The sequence below is a fragment of the Ceratotherium simum genome, chromosome 11 (assembly GCF_057802395.1).
Source record: "Ceratotherium simum simum isolate JZ-2026a chromosome 11, ASM5780239v1, whole genome shotgun sequence".
NCBI lineage: Eukaryota > Metazoa > Chordata > Mammalia > Perissodactyla > Rhinocerotidae > Ceratotherium > Ceratotherium simum.
The window spans coordinates 23,798,076-23,820,421 of record NC_141910.1 but is presented as its reverse complement, the minus strand read 5'-3'; the positions used below and the strand labels follow the sequence as shown (position 1 = coordinate 23,820,421).

General features: G+C 35.3%; 1 protein-coding gene across 2 annotated transcripts in view; it reads right to left on the bottom strand.

The window, feature by feature from the left end:
* Positions 1 to 22,346, bottom strand: part of USP34 (ubiquitin specific peptidase 34) — a 243,433-nt gene that overhangs the window by 40,987 nt on the left and 180,100 nt on the right. For both annotated transcript variants that reach the window (XM_087436699.1, XM_087436700.1), the window contains 14 exons: positions 18,516 to 18,581; positions 16,778 to 16,924; positions 16,632 to 16,688; positions 16,460 to 16,537; positions 15,600 to 15,694; positions 11,983 to 12,155; positions 8,951 to 9,104; positions 7,747 to 7,825; positions 6,174 to 6,227; positions 5,966 to 6,061; positions 2,527 to 2,591; positions 2,357 to 2,432; positions 2,222 to 2,269; positions 2,038 to 2,103 (listed from right to left, as the gene is read on the bottom strand). In XM_087436699.1, coding sequence (XP_087292825.1) covers positions 2,038 to 2,103; positions 2,222 to 2,269; positions 2,357 to 2,432; positions 2,527 to 2,591; positions 5,966 to 6,061; positions 6,174 to 6,227; positions 7,747 to 7,825; positions 8,951 to 9,104; positions 11,983 to 12,155; positions 15,600 to 15,694; positions 16,460 to 16,537; positions 16,632 to 16,688; positions 16,778 to 16,924; positions 18,516 to 18,581 — 1,254 coding nt within the window. The remainder of the gene's footprint in view (positions 1 to 2,037; positions 2,104 to 2,221; positions 2,270 to 2,356; positions 2,433 to 2,526; positions 2,592 to 5,965; positions 6,062 to 6,173; positions 6,228 to 7,746; positions 7,826 to 8,950; positions 9,105 to 11,982; positions 12,156 to 15,599; positions 15,695 to 16,459; positions 16,538 to 16,631; positions 16,689 to 16,777; positions 16,925 to 18,515; positions 18,582 to 22,346) is intronic.

The window sequence follows — 22,346 nt, the reverse complement described above, 5'->3', positions numbered from 1 at the left end:
TCCAAAATCTAAAATGCCTAACGTCATAATCAGGGTCATCTCATCATAGAATTCCATGGATGTCATTTACATTATAGTGTACAACCTGCATTGATGGCAACCTGTAGTCTTTATCGTAATAAAATGGAATACTATTTTCCTCTTAGTCCTTATGAAAGCAACACTGTAGAATCTTTTGCTCCTATTAATAATATATGATCTGAGTATGATTCATTTTCTTTCTGTTTAAAAACAAATTATGCCCTCTTGATAACAAAAAACGCCCTTCTTTATGCTAAGCTAAAACAATTTCCCATTGATGTCAACATACCTCTTAATTGCATATTTAACTTCTCGATTGAATTGTACTGCCTATTTATGTACACACATAATTACTGATAAATGAAGAGAATTTTAACTCCTTGACCGAGTTTCAGAGGCAAATCCTTGGTGGAAAAACTAAAGTGGCAACATTATTTAAAAAAACAAAAACAAAACAAATTATGACCTAATCAACCCTCTGGATTTATCAAACAGCTTTCAAAAATCATACAGGGGGATGGAAATAGAGGAACATGTTAAATAACACCAGGAAGATGCAGTCAGTCAAAGCAAGCATGCGGAAAACACTGCAGAACAAATGACAAATTTGCAAGAACAAAGAAAGCAACTTTTATAGATGAAAGGAGATTAATGAGACGAAAGCAAAATGTGGACCTTGTTTGAATACTAATTCAAAAAATCCAACTAAAAAAACATTTTTTAGGCAATTAAAGAAAACTGAACACAGAATGGGTATTGGATGATGTTAAGGAGTCACTTGTAATTTTACTAGGAGTGAATGGAATCACGGTTATATATATATATTTTTGTGTGTGAGGAAGATCAGCCCTGAGCTAATATCCAATGTCAATCCTCCTCTTTTTGCTAAGGAAGACTGGCCATGGGCTAACATCTGTGCCCATCTTCCTCTACTTTATATGGGATGCCGCCACAGCACGGCTTCACAAGCGGTGCGTCAGTGGGCGCCCGGGATCCGAATCTGCGAACCCTGGGCCACTGAACGGTAGGGTGAGCACCCAACCGCTGTGCCACCGGGCTGGCCCGGTTATACATTTTTTTAATCTTCTCATCTAATAGAGATACATACTGACTATTTATGGATATATGATATGTTATCTGGGTTTGCTTTAAGATATTTCAGCTGACAAAAGGCATCGGGGATAGGAATAGATGAAAACAAAAGAATGTCACTATCTGTTGAAATCGGGTGACAGCTACATGAGAGTTCATATCTTTCTACTTTTGCGCATGTTTTGAAATATCCATTATAAAGTTTTAAAAAGTTACGTCTTTGTGTTTGAAATTTATAATAATCAGATTCTTCTATTCTATGGCTACAAAGCATAATTAAATAATCTTCTACATAAGAAAAAAATATTCAACTAATTTCACCTATTGCATACTACGCTGCTATCTCCTACCTCTGGAAATTTGTAAGACTTGCATTCCTAGGAAGGTTTACACCACTTTGGGAACTAACCAAAAATGATAAATGATATTAACATGGCAATACGGTTAAGTGATCATTCCTGTGAGCAGATTATCCTTAGGGATGTCTCTCTTATAACACACTACGAGAGGAGATAAAACTGGATATAAACCGATCTACTGGGATGTATGCATTTTCTCTCAGAGGGGAAAGGGGAGATATGCATTTTTAAGTATCTTCTCATAATATTCAAAAGTAATCAAGAAATAGCTGGTACAGTCCTTTGAATTTTCTATACTTTTTCCTTCCAATACATTGGGGGGGGGGATGCTAAGGATTTTTAAATAACTTAAAAATCAATTATTTAATCAGTATAATGGATTTGATACATAAATTATAACTTTCTCTCAGCTATCAAGTAATTTTAGAAACCAATTACATTGGGCTCCCTATGATTTATAACAGATAAAACAAGTTTGCTGCAGCATCTCAGTTAAGAATAAAAGAAAACAGACAAAAAAAGTGAATCTTAAGCTATGCATCGTTTGTAGAGTTATTCACCTCACCTCACAAGCTGCTTGACTATTATTAAATTGCTTGGTCAACAGTTCAATCCACTGAAGCATTGTGGGCTGAAAAAGAAAGAAGTCACTGGAAGCATAAGGACTTCTAAGCTAAAGACAAGAAAAGCCAAAAGATATCTGATAAATGACATAAGCGACACAAAAATTAACAAAATCAAATGCATACCTTTTCTTTTGAATGAATAAATGTCTCTAGGACAAAGGAAGTGCTTAACTGTAAGAAAAGATAAAATTAAGCAAAAACGTTTAATTATTTTAAAGTACTCAACTTTGAAAAAATTATCTAAAGCTTATATATTACCTTTGCTGTCATTAGAGACACAGCTTTAGGATCTGGTAATGTACTGGGAATACAACTACACAACTGCCACATAAATCTAGAATTTAAAAATAGTAAGTTAAAATTCTTACAGAATAAGATTTTTTTTAAATGTGTAACAAAAAATCTACTATTAAATTTTCCAAACTTACCCAAAATATGTATGTTCAAAAATGTTTTTGTCTTGAAGAAACTGCATATTATCATGCCAAATCCACTGCAGAAAAATTGTTAACATCAGATATCAGAAAGCATTGGCTTCATTACATTTTACCAATATTTTTATTGGACAAAAAGACCTGCTCTAAAAGAAACAGAAACCAAACAAATACATGCACTTAAAATTCATGTGGATTTTTCTCCTGGTATATGGAATATGAAAGTAGTTACTAAACTTGCTCCAATTTATCATTCCTTATCTGGCTACCCGTAGTGATCACGGTTTTTTAAAAATGTATTTATAAAGATTTTGAAAGTAAGAACTTTCAAAATGAAAGTTTCAAGATGAAGTCCCATCTGTCTGAAGAGCAAATAGATAAATGAATAAAACTATGTCATGTTGCATTTTCATAAGAACAGGTTATGAGAGAAAGGTTTATGTTTAAAAACTGGCAAAACTAAAAAACTTAATTCAGGTTGGCAGACCTAAAGGAGAGTTGATTTCCTTGTTTACTCTATAAAAATCAGGAAAAATGATTATTTCTGATATTAGCCCTACAGAATTGCTCTGCTGACTTTAAACATTTTTATCTAGAACAAATTTATGTTCTGATTATTGATACTACTGGCTGTCTTTAACCCACTAAAGATTTCAACTATCTCTACTTGCCTCCCCAGCCCACTACTCTAGTCCAGAACCAGGTTTTATAATCACATATTAGGGCTCCCACTCCACACTGATATTTGGAAAATCACAGACCTAATCAATGAACGGCCTGCTTCAGAGTTCTTGGTTGGTCCTCTAGCATCTTTAGGCATACAGCTTTCTATAATGCCGTAGCCCCAAGGAGAGTTGTACAGCATTCACCCACCCCAATTCAGTGCCTTTTTATAGCAATAAAGCCCCATTCCAAGCTTCTTGCTTCTAGCCTTGAGCTCGGCTCTAAATCCTGTGTCATAATTTTTGTCACATTTACTGCACAAGAGCTGAAGTCTTGGCCACAATTATCTTCTTTGGACCTAAAGCCTGGTAGTCCTATGGTTTCCACCAGAGTCAGTGCTTTTAATTCTGTTCCATTTCTGTCCTACAGAAATATTCACCTTGTTTTTTGATGGTCCTTTTTACGTTGTATCAATACAATGTGTGTTTTACATTGTATCAATACAACCTATGGGTGTATCTAAGTGTGAAATTACTGCACTACATCGATCAGAGCTTTCCTAGGTATTTTCTACATATCCGTCCAACTTCATCTCGGGCCACTCTTCCTTGCACTTATTAATTATCACAGCCACAGAGATCATCTTTTAGCTTCTAAAACATGCCAGTAAGTTCTATCCTTCCTCAGGGGATTTGTACATAATGTTCTCTTTGCCTGGAGTACTCTTCAGATGATTAACCTCGCTAATTTTCAAGTCTCAGTTTAAGGTTAATCTGAAGCATTTCCTGATCACCTTCCCCAGCAACTGCCATCAACTACCCTTTCTGAGCACTCTACTTGTTTTATCCATAATAGTCACCACGATTTGTAATGTTTGTTTACCCATTATAGTTTATGGTTTTAAAATTTTCTATTTACCTTTTGGGAAAGTCTACTACTAGCTATATTTTAACTGTACAAATCTAAAGGACCAGATTCCAGTTTACATCTGAAATCTATATTAATGTTAAGTAACACAGTATTATTATATTTTTATTTATTTTTTTAGTAAAATGTCTATGCAAGCAAACATTTTAAATTAATGAGCTGAATGAATAGAAAAAATGGTTGGTTTAGGTCTGCAATCAAAAATATTCTCATGTAGTTTAGTTTGTTTTCCTTGTAACAGTAGAACAAAAGTCTGGGATTCCCTTTTGTCACAGTGTAAATCAGTGGTTCTCAAAGAATGGTTCAGAGATCTGTATGGATCCCTGTGATGTTTTTAGAACGTCTTTAAGGTCAAAACAATTTTCTTAGTAATACTATGACGCTATCTGCCTTTTTAAAACTCTCATTCACTCCTCAGAGTACAATGGAATTTTCCAGGGGCCAACTGAAAAATGAGATCACAAGAGATCTAATGCAAACGCTATTACGAGACTCCAGCTGTCTTCTATTAAATTTGATATTAAAGAGATTTGCAAAATTGTAAAAACAGGGCCACCTTTCTCACTGAATGGTTTTGTTCTGAAAAAGATTTTTTCATAAAATGTTATTATATTAGCATGTCAGGGGTTTGTTTTTGTTATTTTTAAATGAATACAAACCTTTAAAAATTTGTTTTAATTTTTAATGGTAGATATTGATAGATATAATCACACTAAAACTAATATTTTTAAAAAACTCAAGGTTCTCAATAATTTTTAAGAATATAAAGGAGTCCTAAGAACAGGAAGTTTGAGAACCATTGATATAAATGAATAATATACATACATCATTATGGTTTTATTTAAAATTTCATTTTACTTCACAAATGGGTTGGTTGTCATTAAATACTATTGGGTTCTCATCTAGAACAAGGTCTAAATTTGAACACCTTGGGGATTCAAAGTCTTACACATAATGGTGATTATAATCTATTTAATTTTGGTTATGATGGTGGTTGAAAGAAATTTTTGTACAAATAAGTGAGTTTAATAGCTTGAAATCTAGTAAAGCATCTAATTTTGCTGGCAAATCCAATTCAAGGATTTGAAAGAAGATAATATTCCTGGCTTTTTATCAGTAACATTATGGGTAGGCAAGATACCAGTTAAGAGTTTGTTTGGGGAAGAAAATCACTCAGTTTTAAGACTTGGCCATGACAGTGCAAATACCAATCTATCAATCAGACAGTAAAAACTGAAATGTCTAGATGGAAGAGTACATTTTTGTCAGGTATACCTTTCTTGAGATTTACTTTTTGTACTTTTGGCTGACTGAGTTTATAACATTGAGGCAACACACATTGAGTTGTGAATACTTTTTATAAATCTTAAAACATTAAAGTAACATTACCACTTACTACCTTATGAAACAAAGCCTCATTACTACAAATGAGATACATTTAATATATAAAACACATATTTTAAATGTATTTCAAATACACTGTACACCTTGCGTATAACACGAAGCGTAAGAGAGAAACACCTGCAATCCCATCACCCAATCCAAGAAGAACATTACCAACCACAAAAGTTACCTGTGAGCTTTCCCTGATTCCATCAACCATTTTACCTTTTTATTTTTCTTCAAAGTTACTAATAATTATTTTCCACTCCCTTTAATCCCATCTACTTTACATTCACCTATTGTATGTCACTATTACCAAGACTATTTGTAAATAGTGTTAGGTCTACCCTGGATTATAGATCCTATCATTATCCTAGCCTGCTTTTATATTATCATACTATTAACTTGCATAAATACTTAACATGCTTTTAATTGTTGCTAAAGTTAAATTAACTTATACCTCTAGTAACTCTGATGAAACATCAAATTTGTATTCTTTGCCATTTTCTTCCTCTGGTTCCATGCGTTTGTAAAACAGCATATATGCACTGTGTGTCTTTAAGAAGCAAAAAAAAAAGTATATTTTCATTTTGACAATGTATAACTATAAAAGTAGACAATGTGGAAGAAAAAAACAATGTAAAATTGTATATGAAAGAAATGGTTACCTTTTCAAAGGAGAAATCCATAAATTTATCTGTAACAGAATCATAGGTCTTGGTCTGTTTAAAAAAATAAAGGTTTTCCTTCTTTAAAAAATGGGTATACTCAACTATATTTATACATAAAAATTTCATCAACAGCTATTTTACACTTGATAGTAACTTTGGAAATAGTTTTCAAATAGTATTACATTCAAAAAAATCCCAGATAGAAGTTTTTGACTAAGAGTACTTGGAAACAAAGATTCGAGACATTTTTTAAGGTACTTTACCATAAAATATATAAAGCATAAGAAAATAAAATGGACTTGCAATTTGAAAAACTATCTTTTAAGAGAAGAGTTTTGCAAAGTTTACTTGTTCCTTTTTTTTTTTTGAGGAAATATCCTAGGAAAAACATCCAGAGATGCAATCGGTTTAGTGATAGTTTCAATGGTAACTCATTATTTACTTCCTTCTTCTACCCATTTCCAAAGTGTTGCCAATTTGCCTACTTCTCCTTTTTCTATTCAAAATAGTACATAAGAGCATCAAAGAGCAATAAAGAAGTTTTTCATTAAAATCCAGAATGTGAACAGTTATTTTACAATGAACATGGCTATGAAAGCAAAAAATAACTTTACCAGGGCTTATCTGTGAAATGGAAACAACTATTTAATACTTGTAAGAAACAAAAGGGTATTTTAAAACAGTTTTCAGAAAATTGGTACTAGGATAAACCACCTATGAAGAAGTAAAATTATTCCGGGGCCGGCCCAGTGGCGCAAGCGGTTAAGTGCACGCGCTCCGCTTTCGCAGCCCGGGGTTCACAGGTTAGGATCCTGGGCACGCACCGACGCACTGCTTGGCAAGCCATGCTGTGGTGGCGTCCCATATAAAGTGGAGGAAGATAGGCACGGATGTTAGTCCAGGGCCAGTCTTCCTCAGCAAAAAAAAAGAGAGGAAGATTGGCAGATGTTAGCACAGGGCTGATCTTCCTCACAAAAAAAAAAAAAAAAACAGTAAAATTATTCCAATACTACTCCAACCTAACCGTCTTATGTCGTACTGCTTATTACATAATAGAGAAGATACTCTTTTTCTAAACTGTCACTAGTAATAAACAAGTTTATTGCTGTTGCTGTTACAAAAACCACTAAAGGAACAACTCTCTCAAGTTCAGCTCAAGCCAACTTCCTTGTCAAAGATTTTTCATATTAAGTTAATTAAAGAGTAATTTCTTTTGGTCTAATCCCAAAGCATTCAAGTAAACAACTTATTCAATCTTAACGTCTCATGGCATTTTGTTAATTCAATTCCTATACTATTATGTATTTATGTAATTTTTCAATTTAAGTCTTAACTTTCTTAATCAGACCTTCTTAATCAGTTGAAAACAGAAACAGTAATTTTTTAACTATTTCCCATTGCCTGGTATATACTCCAAACATACTAAACTTCCAATAAATAACAACTAAAGAAACTTTAGATTTAATCAGAGCAATTAAAAGAAAGTAAAGTGCCTCTGCTATTAGATTTTATGATACTACAAAGCACTTGGAAAGTCATGAACCATTTATAATTTCTGAATAAAACTTACCGTCATCTCTCCACCAAAACATTCAGAGGCAAGTTGAGCAGAATCAAAAGGTTTTACCTCAGCATCATTAAAAAGATACCTAAAACAGAGCATATAGAATATATATATACACACACACACACTGAATATCTCTGTATTATGCCTATTTTTAAAATATTTAGATTACATACTGATATATTACAAATATTGACCAAACTATTATTAATAAGAGGTAAATTCTAACTAAGCTTTGTTTCAACAACTCTGATCTACTAAAAATTGGGAATATAATTTTACCACCTAGTTATAATGACTCTAAAATCTGATAGATCTATTTATCACCTAGGAGTAACAAAAAAGTTCATAAAAACAAGGAATAAAAAGTTTACATAAATATAACATGTAAAGCTACTAGACAGGAAAGATTATGAGATGGGAGAACTTGCAAAGATAAACATGCCATTTCAAAATTTATGATTAAAAAACTCAAAAACACACTTATGGAAATTTATTCAAATGGACAAAAAAAGTAATAAAAGATAAGGCTTAATGGGTGAGAAAAGGTTGAACAAAACTATTCTGCTAACTGCAAATCAGTTTACCAATGTACATTTTGTTCAAAGCAATATTTCCAACACTTAGAACAATGCCTAGCACAGATATAGTCTCTATACATGAGACTCTACCTAACAACACTGAAGACCAAAAAATAGCTATTAAGGACTGACTGATGATTTCCAATCATTACCTTGATAAAAAAATGATAAAAAGAACATGTGTGTCAGAGGGGAGAGGTATGGTGAAGAGAGCGGAGCATGCAGGTAACTTCTAACTGGAATATATAAAAACTTTGTGGCCACCCTATAGAAGGCATTCAGTAAACAGCTCTTGAATGAGTGAACACAGATAGGTAAGATTTGGAAGGTGCAATATTATTTATGCATCTAAAGTTGTGTGCAAAACTGTGTGTGTGTGTTCACTTTTCTCAGGAGAGCATTCATCAAATTCTCAAGAGAGTCTGGAGATCCATAAAGTTTAAGAACAATTGATTCATATTGTCTTTTGAAAGCCACTTTCATTTAAAAATTTTGTCTGCCCCCTTTCCTAACTTTATAGAAAGTTTTTAGAAAACATATCTGAAGAGAAAACTATCACAAGCTTATACTTTAAAAACACAAGCAAAATGATTTTTAAAAATCCCAAGAGTAAAATATTTAAAACTCACCATTTATTGTTTTTATAAGCAAGCGGATTGACTATATCTCTGATGAAGCTGTAATAGTGCCCACCATCTGCTGTTCCTGTGTGAACAGTCACTCCTATCAAATCATACTCATAGCTCTCTGTGTCTTTTGAATGATCACTGACTTCTTTAAAACCTGAAATGATTTACATAAAATAACAGCAATAATTTTGAAGACTGCACACAATGACATCCTAGAATCACTTTATATAATATACTTGATGTACAGAAATAGGCACTGGTACTTTATATATTAAATCAGGTACCAAACAACTGTATTTACTAGTCATCCACCATCCAAAGATTACAATTTTAAGGAACATTTACACATATCATTGGAAAAACAACTGTGTGTTAGTGCATAACTACAGACAACCTCAATACAATATATAAATACAGCCGTGCGCCATATAACGACATTTTGGTCAACAACAGACCGTACATATGACGGTGGTCCCATGAGATTAAAACCATATAGCCTAGGTGTGTAGTAGGCTATACCATCTAGGTTTGTGTAAGTACACTCCGTGATGTTCGCACAATGATGAAATTGCCTAACGACACATTTCTCAGACAGCACCCCAACTGTTAAGTAACACGACTGTATAAAATATGTTATTTGTGTTTAATTTGGTTTTCTTTTGTTAATAAAACAAAATGCTACATTCAAGTTTATCTTTATCAGGAGCAGGCAAACACAAGATCTGAAAAGGAATTAATATATTTATGCCTTTTAGTCTCAAGTTAAGGAAAATAGAGCATTGTGCTAGTAGCATGCTTCCAACTGTATATCAGCTAATAGAAAACATTCTGTATCGGGAGTTTTAACATATACTTCCCACCGACAAAGATTTAAATTTGAAAGGTATAAAAGATACTAAGGAAAAAATTACAGAATGGTCTAATAAGTTTGAGGATGATGTATGATTTACAATCTGTATTCCCAGCATCACATAGAAAGAAAAACTACAATCAGAAGCAAATAACTGAGAGAAGATTTGGTTAACCTGAGTGCAGTCTAAACTGGAAAGTGAAGTGACAATTAGGTAGAGAAGGAAATGGCTGAAATTATCAAAGCAGTGTCTGAGGAGTTTGGATGTGCTACAATCTGACTCTGAATGCATCACCTGTGGCCCAACAAATTCCTCTATCTTGGCATAAACTTCTGCTGCTTCCACACATGGAAGTATCATAAAAAATACAGTGAAGCACAGTTACTGGGCAGTCTTGCTATAATCTTACAAATGATTTGAAAAGAGTTCTAAGTAGGATGTATATATATACAATGCCCACTTCTTAACTTCACCTATATTTTCAAACTTATCTCTATTAGCTCATTTCCTGAAACTTCTAAACATACTCAAGTTCTACCTTTAAAAATTCCCTCCTTCAACTCTGTATTCCTTCATAGCTACAGTCACCATCTTGTCTCCTCTCCTCAAAGAAAGAGTACATTCTTCTTTTGAAAGAACAGCCTACACTCACTGTTTACATCTCTCATCTCCCATTTAGCAAGAGTAAACATTTACTGGATGCTTGTTAAGTGCCAGGCAATAGAGCATAAAGATTAGAACATGGTTCTGTTTCCTAAATCTTATGATATAGTGGCTTCTTCAAACGTTAAAAATTTAAATCAGCAGAACTTCGTATACAAAGAAAACATTGCCAGGACCCTTATTATGTAAAATGGAATTTCTCTGGCCAACCAAGAATGGAAGAGGCAAGAGCTGGACCCATTCTGCTTTCTTTTCTCACCTATTTCCATTCCTCACTTCAGTGATCCTTGAGACACATATACAGAAGTTTGAAAATCACTGGTCTCATGGAAGTAAAAACAATTTGGAGGCAACTACTTGTGAACCAAGTGCCATCTTTAACTCACTGCAACCTGCCTTCCTATTGCAACATCCAAATGAAATTGCTCTGATAAAGATAACCAAAGATCTACATGTTAAGTTATTTTCAGTCATGTTCTCACCGGAACTGTTCCTTTTCTTTAGCATTCAATACTTCTGACCACATTCCCTCTTTTTTAAGATCCTCTTGAAATACTGACCCCACTATCCACCTAGCTGATCAAGCCAGAAACCTGAGTCATTCTTGACTTTTCCTCCTCCTCTACTAGCAGACTGACTAAAATGTAAGCTTCACAGGGGCAGAGACCTTGTTCTTTGTTGCCACTATATTCCCATTACTATAAGAATAGCAAGTTTCATAGCAGAGAGATGTTCAATAACTTTGTTGGATTCATTTATTCATTCAATCATCAAGTCCTATTAATTCTATCTCCATACACTTCTCCCCAAACTGACTGCTACACTTTCTCATCTAAGCTACCACCTCTGGTTTACCAGAATGGCCTCCCCACACTCCTTTCATCACCCTCTAATCCATTTCTACTGCTGTAGTCAGAATAACCTTTTCCAGATCCCACCTGGTTGTCTCAGTTGCCTGCTTAAAATATTCCCATGGTTTCACATTGAATAAAGATCAAAATTATAAACATGGCCGACAAACAAAATGATCTGGCCACTGCCTTTTGCGTCCATCTCATCAAATCCCATCCCCTCCCCCCTGCAAGAGCTATCCATTCCTCTCAATCTAGCTCTTACTCAAGCACTGCTTAAATGTCACCTTCTCATGAAAGCCCTGATTCCCCTAGATTTGTGATACATTCACTGTCCTATTTTACAACACATCATATTTGTAATTTCTTGTTCAATATAAGACTTGCCCACTAGACTTAAGTTCTACAAGGGCAGGAACCATGGTTATCTTGTTCACTACCACGTCTCCTCAATGTCTAGAAGAGTGCTTAGAACACAGTCCCAGCAGATAGTAAATATTAATTGGATAATTGACAAAACGTGCCATGTTTGTCTTTAAAAACATTCTCCTTTCTGAGATTCAATTTAATTTCGTTAAATGTGTAGTCATTACCACTTTATAATTATCTCTATCTTGTTATAGAAACTTACAACAGAGATAGACAAGAGAAAGAAATGGAAAATTACCTTCTTTCCTGTCACTCTTTCCCATAAGAAAATCTTCTGTATAGGGTGTCATATCCAAACGTAATGGGAAGGAAAAATGCGTATTCACTTTCTCTTTCATCATCGTGACCATATTAAATGTATACCTCATAGTATTGAAACTCAGAATGCGAGGCAATTTCTTAAAACATGCCCTAAAAGACAAAAAAACACTTTTGTTAAAAATTGTCTTTCAAAAGTACTTTAGCTGATACCACTTACAGTACACTTATTTCAATATTCAATTCAGAGTAAATAATAAATAGTACTCTAAATCATGCTCTTATTACATCTATCTATCTGTATCTCCCTCTTACATGACTTTTTCCATTCTGAAAGGGCTTTCCTATGCCTAGATAAAAAAAATAATAAACAAAAAATTAGAGTAGACTGTGGTAAATACCATGATAAAGATATGTAAGGTGCTATGAAAGCATAAAAAGGAGTCATATCAAACTTCAAAGGCAAGGAAGTCTTTGGTTCAGAGTTTTCTTTTCCACCTTAAATAAGAGAGACTGAAGTATTTATTTTCGTGAACCAGAATTGCAAAGTATGGCTGTTTCATTTACTAGATGTATGACCTGAAACAAATTACTTAACCTCTCTGAGCTTAATTTTTGATTTGTAAAATGGAGATTAAAGTGCGTACTCCCCTACTACTTCTAGAACACTGCCTGGCTAATAGCATTCAATAAGTGCTGTCTGGTATTACAGTAGCAGTGATATAACAGCAGTAATAGCAGCAGCAGCAAATCAATTGGCTACCTAAACCTTATGGTATGACATATTGCTTTCAATATGTTCAAATTTAAAAAGCAAAATTTCAATTTAGACAAAATATATAAATAAAACTTGGATTTATGAAAAATATGAATTTCCAGGGAATAATTCTTCACTGTACATAGGATTCAAAAGAGAATTTGTTTACACCAAGAGCTTAGTTAAAAAAAAAAAAAAGGAATTTAGAGAGACAAGGAAGGTGGGGGAAGGATGTCACAAGCAGAGGGACTAAGAAGTCTAAAAATTCATCAACATAATTTTGGAAACTGGCAAATGATGAGGTTACAGAAGTATAAAGTAGTCAAATGATGAAGGGCCTTGTGTGTAATGTTAGGGTATGAACTTTATCCTGAGAGCTAAGAGTCACTAAAGGACTTGTGGTGGACAGTGGAACCATGCATTAAGTCAGAGGATAAAAGACATAAACAGATCTGAAAAGATGGGAGTTTACGTTATAGACCTATTGAATGTATGAGACACACAAGTAAGACAGTTGGGAGAGCACAGCACAACATTCTGAATTAGGTAAGATGATTTGGGAATCATTACCAGCACGTCATCAGAGATTCATGTTACGGTGGTAGACAAAATCATTCATGAAAGAATGAATAAACTGAAAACCAGAGGTTTGAAGATAGAGCAGAATATGATCCTTGGCCCATTTCTGTTGAATACATACTGTTTGTTATAGACATCTAAAAGTATGGTAAGAGTACAAAGGACTGAATAACACTTGCTTAAGGGAGATGAAACAGTATTTCAAAAAAACAGCAGAATCATATTAGCCAAAAGATGGGAATGTTTCAAGAAGTAGGAGGTTATCAAGAATGACAAGTTTATTTAATTGAGTTTATTTACTCCAACTAAAGAGATTCTCCAAAGAACATGATGCAGCCTCTCAATGATTGTTTATTGACTCCTCATTATATTCCTCTACAGTAAGAAACTTCTGACCAACTCCATTCTAAGTCCTTAACTCTTACCCTAACTCAATTCTTGTCAGATGAGTTTGTCTTCTCCCTGTAACTGCCTGCACAGCTGTTTTTGTGCCTGCACAGCTATGTTTTCGTTTGAGTATGTCCACCTACAACTTTTCTCTTGCAATCAACTTGACTGCTGGAGATTGAAAAAAAGAATACCATTCTTTTCAAATGCATATTTACCTGGAAAAATCTTTTATTGGGGGGGGAGGGGTGAGGGGGATTGGCCCTGAGCTAACATCTGCTGCCAATTTTCCTTTTTAAAATTTTTTTTCTCCCTAAATCTCCCCAGTACATAGTTGTATATTCTAGTTGTAGGTCCTTCTACTTCTTCTATGTGGGGTGTCACCTCAGCATGGCTTGATGAGCAGTGAGTAGGTCCGTGCCCAGGATCCGAATCGGCAAACCCCAGGCCGCCGAAGTGGAACACACGAACTTACCGGCTACGCCACCAGGCTGGCCCCCTGGAAAAATCTTCTATTAAGCAATTTTAAGAGATGGCTCTTCATTCTCTGCCTTCAAACACGTTCATATCTATTTCATCTAGAAAACTCCTCTGTTTGATCCCAAAGCTCTTTCCAGATTCCAACTTTGTTTTTTACTGTCAAACTTCTAAAATGCATGACCTATACTTGATGCCACATACCCTGACAACCTTGCTTCTATTGCTGACAAAACACATCACTAAACTACCTTTCTGAAAAACCCAATGCTCTTACTCAGCTGCCATTTTTTCCCCCGATCTCTGTGGATTATGTCAATTAAATACTTTCTTGAGATTCTCTTCCCCAGTTTCTGGGTTACTGTCCTATCCTGATTTTCTTTCTTTCCTGGCTTTGATACTGTCACTTTTTCCTCTGCACTTTTAGGTTGGCTTAAGGTCTCAGTCCTTTGCAACAGTTATGTTCTTTCTCAGGTAGATGTTCTGATGGCTTCAATCAATCAATTATGGAGATAATCCCAAAATCTAAATGCTAATCATTTGATGTCACTGTTTATTATCAATCTTACTTTCTACTACTGGTCAATGCAAATCCTCCACTTGAGGCAGGCTAGCCTAATCCCAGATTCTTGCACATACAAGGTCATTTCTATTTCTCTGCCTTTGTTCCTGGGAACTAACTGCATAAGATGCTCTTTCAATCCAATTTCTATTTGTCATTCACTATTTACCTGTAGAACTGAAAATCTTTACCCAACTACTCTGTTTTACACCGGCCACGTTATGGCTGTCTCTTAAAAAAAAAAATCTCTCACTTCAGAGATTCACAGGAGGATGTCTTTGGTTCACAAGGAGACTCTTTACCATGCTCCACTGAGTGCATGGCAGAGGGCTCAGCAATCAGTCAGACCTTGGTAAATATTTGATTAATTAAAAGGAGAAAAAAAATCTGAAAAATTTAATGGTGCTTGAAAGTATACTCGAACAACTGAATAAAAAGTTGCTGTATGAGAATGAACTCCAAGCAAATGACCTTAACTTTAATCACATAATTTTCATAGAAGTTTAACATTATCCTAAATTTGCGTTTTTTTGTGTGTGTGAGGAAGATCGCCCTGAGCTAACATCCGATGCCAATCCTCCTCTCTTTGCCAAGGAAGACTGGCCCTGGGCTAACATCCGTGCCCATCTTTCTTTACTTTATATGGGATGCCCCGACAGCATGGTTTGACAAGCGATGCGTTGGTACGGCCCGGGATCCTAACCTGCAAACTCCGGGCCGAAGCGGAGCATGAGCACTTAACCGCTGCGCCACCGGGCCGGTCCCCCTAAATTTGTATTTTATTTCCATTTGATAATCTATCAAAATAATAAAAATTACACTTCAAAAAGCATACCTTTTTTCAGCTCGTACTTTCTTCCCACAATGAGAACAAGTATACATGTTGTCACCTTCTAAAGTGTCTTTAATAGTAACTTCATCAAGAGATTCCTGTGTTTAAAACCACATTTAAAAGTTGCATATTATTGTTTACAGTACGCAAAAATACAAGAAGTAATTATAATTTGGGCAGAATGCACAGAGGAAAATAATTTTTTCTAAAAAAGTGAATTTTTTTAAATTTTTTGTTTATTGCAGTAACGTTGGTTTATAACATTGTATAAATTTCAGGTGTACATCATTATACTTCTATTTATGCATAGATTACATCATGTTCACCACCCAAATACTAATTACAACCCATCACCACACACGTGCCAAATTATCCCTTTCACCCTCCTCCCTCCTCCTTTCCCCTCTGGTAATCACCAATCCGATCTCTGTCTCTATGTGTTTGTTTGTTGTTGTCACTATCTACTACTTAATGAGTGAGATCATACGGTATTTGACCTTCTCCCTCTGACTTATTTCACTTTGCATAATACCCTCAATGTCCAACCATGTTGTCACAAATGGCTAGATTTCATCATTTTAAAAAAGTGAATTCTTAATTTTAGTAAAAAATTGTTTTCCCTCATATTGATAAGACATTCTATGAATCTTACTATAAAATATTTCAAAAGTGCAAATATTTAAATTTTCATTAGGAAAAATCAGCTTTGTGGTCTACCTTTAATTCTCATTTGAGTAGCAGAGCAAGAAAATAAATGAAAACATGCAAGTTAATTTTCTCTCAAGATGACAAACATAAACCTGCTATATACAAATAGTTAAAAGCAGAAAAAAAGTCAAAAAAATATATACAACATTACTCACATAAATGTTCTTCATATCGGCCACCTGGCACCTCACAGTATAAAACTCTTCAGCAGTCTGACTAACGTGTTCACAATCCTGGTCAACCAACAGTCAAAAATTAGTAATTATTATAGTAAGCTAAAATATACATTAAGATTTCCAAAAAGCAAAGAACAGGTAGACTACTTACCAAGGACACGACATTGTTTGTAATTACACCTCCAAACAAACTTTTCACGGTATTTTTCTTTTAAAAAAAATACAAACAAAAGTTGGTAATTAAAATTGGGCAAATCTGTACAAATTTCAAAGAAACTTCAGTATTCTGGAACTAACCAGTTCTGGAGACATTTCTTCAATTTTGGTAATCAGATCAGTAAAAAACTCTGTCATATCTTTCTGCTCCCCGGTATTCAGAGGCTGCTTATCCATGGTATACGTTTTACAGAAGGGTCTAGGATTATACGCTTTGCATTCACTCTCCTGTAAAGGAGAAGTTTGGGGTTAGGGGGCGGGGGAGTGGGGGGAGACATTATAAAACAAACAAATATAAGTCTCAAAAATAAGAAAATTATCACAAAGTTCTTGAATGAACAAAACAACAATAACAAAACAGGTAGCAAATCTACAAAGAAAGGTTTAAAATAGTCTCTTCTATTTCACTTTTGTTTAATTTTCATGGCATTTTCAGTTTAATAGTCTTGGTGCCAGAAAATGCTTAAATTACCCTAAGTTAATGAAATGTGTCTTTTTTAAGTCTAGGAATTTCTAGGAAAGAATTTGGGACTCAAAGGACACAGATTTGTATTATCAAGCATAAAATACAAAATCTTTGCAGGCCGAATAAGTTTTCCTACAGACTGAACTTTTGTTTAGTAGTTTAAAAGAGTAGTTTTCTGTTTTGTCAGTTCTGATGGCATGTTCCAATTCCGTTAAAAGGAGATTAAAAGTGGAATCAAGGGATGAGTAGCAAATCTTTTATTTTGTTAAAAATCTCATTTATTGAATCATTATTAATATCAGGAACAAACAGGATATACTCTCTGTCCTCAAGATTCTAACAGGTACGACAAGTAATCCAACACAAGTGGTAGGTATGACAAAGTGTTATGGTGACTTTGAGACACTGTGTGGAATCTTTGGTCTTTTAGAGGAGGTGAAAACCAAGTTGTTGTTTTGTTTTGTTTTGTTTTTTGTGAGGAAGATCAGCCCTGTGCTAATATCTGCCAATCCTCTTTTTTTTGCTGAGGAAGACTGGCCCTGGGCTAACACCTATGCCCATCTTCCTCTACTTTATATGGGACGCTGCCACAGCATGGCTTGCCAAGTGGTGCATCGGTGCACACCTGGGATCCGAACCGGCCAACCCCGGGGCCCCCACAGCAGAGCGCGCGCAGTTAACCGCTTGCGCCACTGGGCCAGCCCCCCCAAGCCGATTTTTGAAAGATGACAAAAGGAAGAAAATGGAGAAGAGTGCTGAAGGAAGAGTGCTACAGGCAGAAGGAGCAGCATAAATTACTGCACAAGCAATGAAGCAACAGGGTGATGGGCTTCAAAGGCCTATAGTTACTATAGGGTGAGGTTGGATATGAGAAGAGATAAAAGAGGAGGTTGAAGGGAAGGGGCAAATACCACAGAGGATATGAGCCATGCTGATGAACCTGAATACTATTCTGTTCATACTAAAAAACCACTGAAGAGTTTTAAGTAGGGGAGTAATATTGTGAGATTTGCTATTTTATTAAGACTATTTTCATAGCTTTTGGGGGTGGGAATTAAAAAGAACAAAGAGAAATCAGTCAGAAAACTCTAAGCCTAAGAGGGATAACCCTGTGATGGGAAAAGGATCAGACACAAGGGATGCTTCAAAGGACAAATTAACAGAATGTAGATGACTGAGATGTAACTATTAAAAGTCACTATGACAAAGAACACCGGTAACTGACAAATTCAATTTGAAAAATAAGAGTATATAGTCAGGACAAAGCCACTACAAATGAACTCCATTTAATGTTTTCAGCTTTAGTCAAAGGGTACATCTAACTAGTGTTCCATACACAATTCTCGAACGTACCATTAAATATGTAAACATTTTTTGAAGCTCCAGAAGAGTTGTCTTGTGCTTCATATCTTCTGAATACTGGAAATCAAGAGAAAAATTTCCATTAAAACATCCTGATGGTAGTAAATCAGACATTCCAGCAAAGAAAGTATTACAATGTGCTTAATACTATATCTGTTTTCATTCTTTTAGCTATATGTAAAAACAAAAAACAAAAAACGACAGACACAGTCTGTTCTTTCTTTGGCAATTTTAGCATTTTAAAAATTGGAGTATTTGGTTCATTATATAAATACAGCCATCACTATTATCTAAGGAAACTAAATAAAGAGATCTTAAAAAAACTGTTTTCCAGATCACTCATTTGGTGCAATGTTGATTTACAAGCCAGTAATTTTGCAAGAACAGAAAACATCTTAGGTGTGCACCAAAGTTGTTTTCCACAAATAAATCCGTATGTTAAAAAAATACAGAGGTCAGCCTGGTGGCGTAGTAGTTAAGTTCGCACATCCCACTTCGGTGGCCCGGGGTTCACCAGTTCAGACCCTGGGCGCAGACCTACTCACCGCTCATCAAGCCATGCTGAGGCAGTATCCCACATAAAAGAGCTACAACTCTACAATTATGATACACAACTATGCACTGGGGGTTTTTGGGAGAAAAAACAAATAGGGGAAGATTGGTAACAGATGTTAGCACTGCAGGGCATATCTTCCTCAAAAAAATAAATAAATAAATAATACATTATATTAATAAATGACACCTCACCCTCATCTAGTCATATCTTTATTTTTTCTAGAATAGTAGATTCTTAACACTGCAGAGGAATACTGGCCAAGATCTTAGAAAATCCTCTAAATATTCAAATGTCATTAACTGAAATTCAGGAATCTGGCTAGACTCATTCACTAGAGACTTAGTCCTGAACACCAGCATTACAGGAGAGTCCCACATTCATGTTAGGCACTTATTAGGTATACTCTATTTCATCTGAATATTAAAATAAGTCTAGGGGTCAGCCCCGTGGCCCAGTGGTTAAGTTTGGCGGCCCGGGTTTGGTTCCCTACACCACTAGTTGGTGGCCATGCTATGGAAGTGATCCACATACATACAAAATAGAGGAGACTGGCACAGATGTTAGCTCAGGGTGAATCTTCCTCAAGCAAAAAGAGTAAGATTGGCAACAGATGTTAGTTCGGCCAATCTTCTTCAGCAAAAAATCAATCAATCAATCAATCTATGAAGTAGGTATTATCCTCATTACAAATTACTACCTGTCATAATTTTGAAGAAGCTCTGATAATCTCATGAAATAATATGCCTCCCATATGCCAGAAGTATACACTAGCTATTTGCATCAATTTTGTGGGGAATGCAAGTAATATCGCTCTACTATTCAGGAGCTTATAATCAAACTACTGACACAAATAAGGACACAGAAATAGGGATCTATTCAACATACAGTTATTGCAAAATTATATGATATTAAGTGCAAGAGAAATTGAACAAAAGAAATCAACAAAATTGGCAAAAATAACTACAGTATATTCCCGGCATATGGGAGGCTTAATATTCTATGAGATTAGGAGAACAGACACATAAAATGACATTTTCCAATATATACCAGATCCAAAACATGCAAATTGTTAATAATTCAGAATACAAAAATAGTCAGAAATAAAGACCTGGATTTATATTTTTGTTACTGGAGAATAAAGTATTACTTGGCTGCAGAACGGAAGTGACTGAATTCTTTAAAATCAAGTAAAACCAAGGATATTTTACTTACTGTGCAATTTCTAAATAGATACTCTACATATATATGTACTTACTACTTAAAAGAATACATATTCACACCTGTTAGGGTGGCTATTATTAAAAAACACAGAAAACGACAAGTGTTGGCAAGGATGTAAAGAAACTGGAATTCTTGTGCACTGCCAGAAGGAATGGAAAATGGTGCAACCACTGTGGAAAAATGACATAGTGACTCCTCAAAAAACTAAACAAAGAATTACTGTATGATCCAGCAATTCCACTTCTGGGTATACACACAAAAGAAGTGAAAGCAGGAACTTAAATGGATATTTGTACACTCATGTTCACAGCAACATTATCCACAATAGCCAAACAGTGTAAGCAACTCAAAACTGTCCACTGAAAGATGAATGGAAAAACAAAATGTGGTATATACATACAATGGAATATTATTCAGCCTTAAAAAGAAAGGCAATTCTGATACATGCTGCTACAAACATGGATGAACCTTGAAGACATTAGGCCGAGTGAAATAAGCCAGTCACAAAAGGACTAATATTGCATGATTTCCCTTATATGAGGTACGCAGAGTAGTCAAATTCATAGAGACAGGAAGTAAAACAGTGGTTGAAAGGCGTTTGGGGGAAGGGAATATGGGGAGTTAAGTATTTAAAGGGTATAGAGTATCAATTGGGGAAGGTGAAAATTCTGGAGGTTGATGATGGTGATGGTTGCAACATGAATGTACTTAATACCACAGAACTGTACAGTTAGAAATGGTTGGGCCAGCCCCGTGGCATGGAGGTTAAGTGCGCACACTCCACTGCTGGCGGCCCAGGTTTGGATCCTGGGCGTGCACCAACGCACCGCTTGTCAGGCCATGCTGTGGCGGCGTCCCACATAAAGTGGAGGAAGATCAGCATGGATGTTAGCTCAGGGCCAGTCTTCCTCGGCAAAAAGAGGAGGATTGGCATGGATTTTAGCTCAGGGCTGATCTTCCTCACAAAAAGAAAGAAATGGTTAAGATGGTAAATTTTATGTTGTGTATATTTTACCACAATTAAAATACACGTAACTCTCTTTAAGCTGTCTGTGAACATCAGAAAATGGAATAATAAAAATAGTCAGCATTTTCATGTAAATAATCAAGTGCCTATTTTTTTATAGAAGTGTAAGCCACTTTAATTAATTAATTAATTTTTTTCTCCCCAAAGCCCCAGTACATAGTTGTGTATCATAGTTTGTAGAGTCGTAGCTCTTCTACGTGGGACGCCGCCTCAGCATGGCTTGATGGGTGGTAAGTCTGCGCCCAGGATCTGAACCGGCGAACCCCAGGCTGCCAAAGCAGGACGTGCGAACTCAACCGCTACACCACTGGGCCAGCCCCTCAAGTCCCCATTTGACTACAGTACTTTTCAAAGTCATGTCAATTTTTATTCTGTAAGAATTTTTATGTAGAGACATGTCTAAATTTAGTTTTTAACCAAAAATACCATTTATGAGACTTACAATTAGTATATCTGTTTGTTCTTTCTGTTGCTACATACTAATTTCAGACACTACTAACGGCTAAAAGGTGATCTTTAATATGAAGAGAAACTACAAAGTATGGCCAAGCCACAGATGGAAAGAAAATCACTGAAAACATGCTTCTTTGATAATAATTGATTTGATAAAATTATACAGATGGGACCACCAAATTTAGTTACAAGAATTTCCATACGCTAAATGAAATCAATTATTCAACTATTTCTTTTCTTTTTCTTTTTTGAGGAAGATTGGCCCTGTGCTAACATCTGTTACCAATCTTCCTCTTTTTTTTTCCCTTTTGTCTCCCCAAAGCCCCAGTACATAGTTGTGTATCATAGTTGTAGCTCTTCTATGTGGGACGCCGCCTCAGCATGGCTTGATGAGCAGTGAGTAGGTCTGCACCCAGGATCTGAACCTGCAAACCCTGGGCCGCCAAAGCAGAATGCTTGAACTTAACTGCTACGCCACCAGGCCAGCCCCTATTCAACTATTTCTAATCATAATCAGTCTCAGATGATAAACTTAAAAACATCAACATAACTAAAGTCAAAAAAC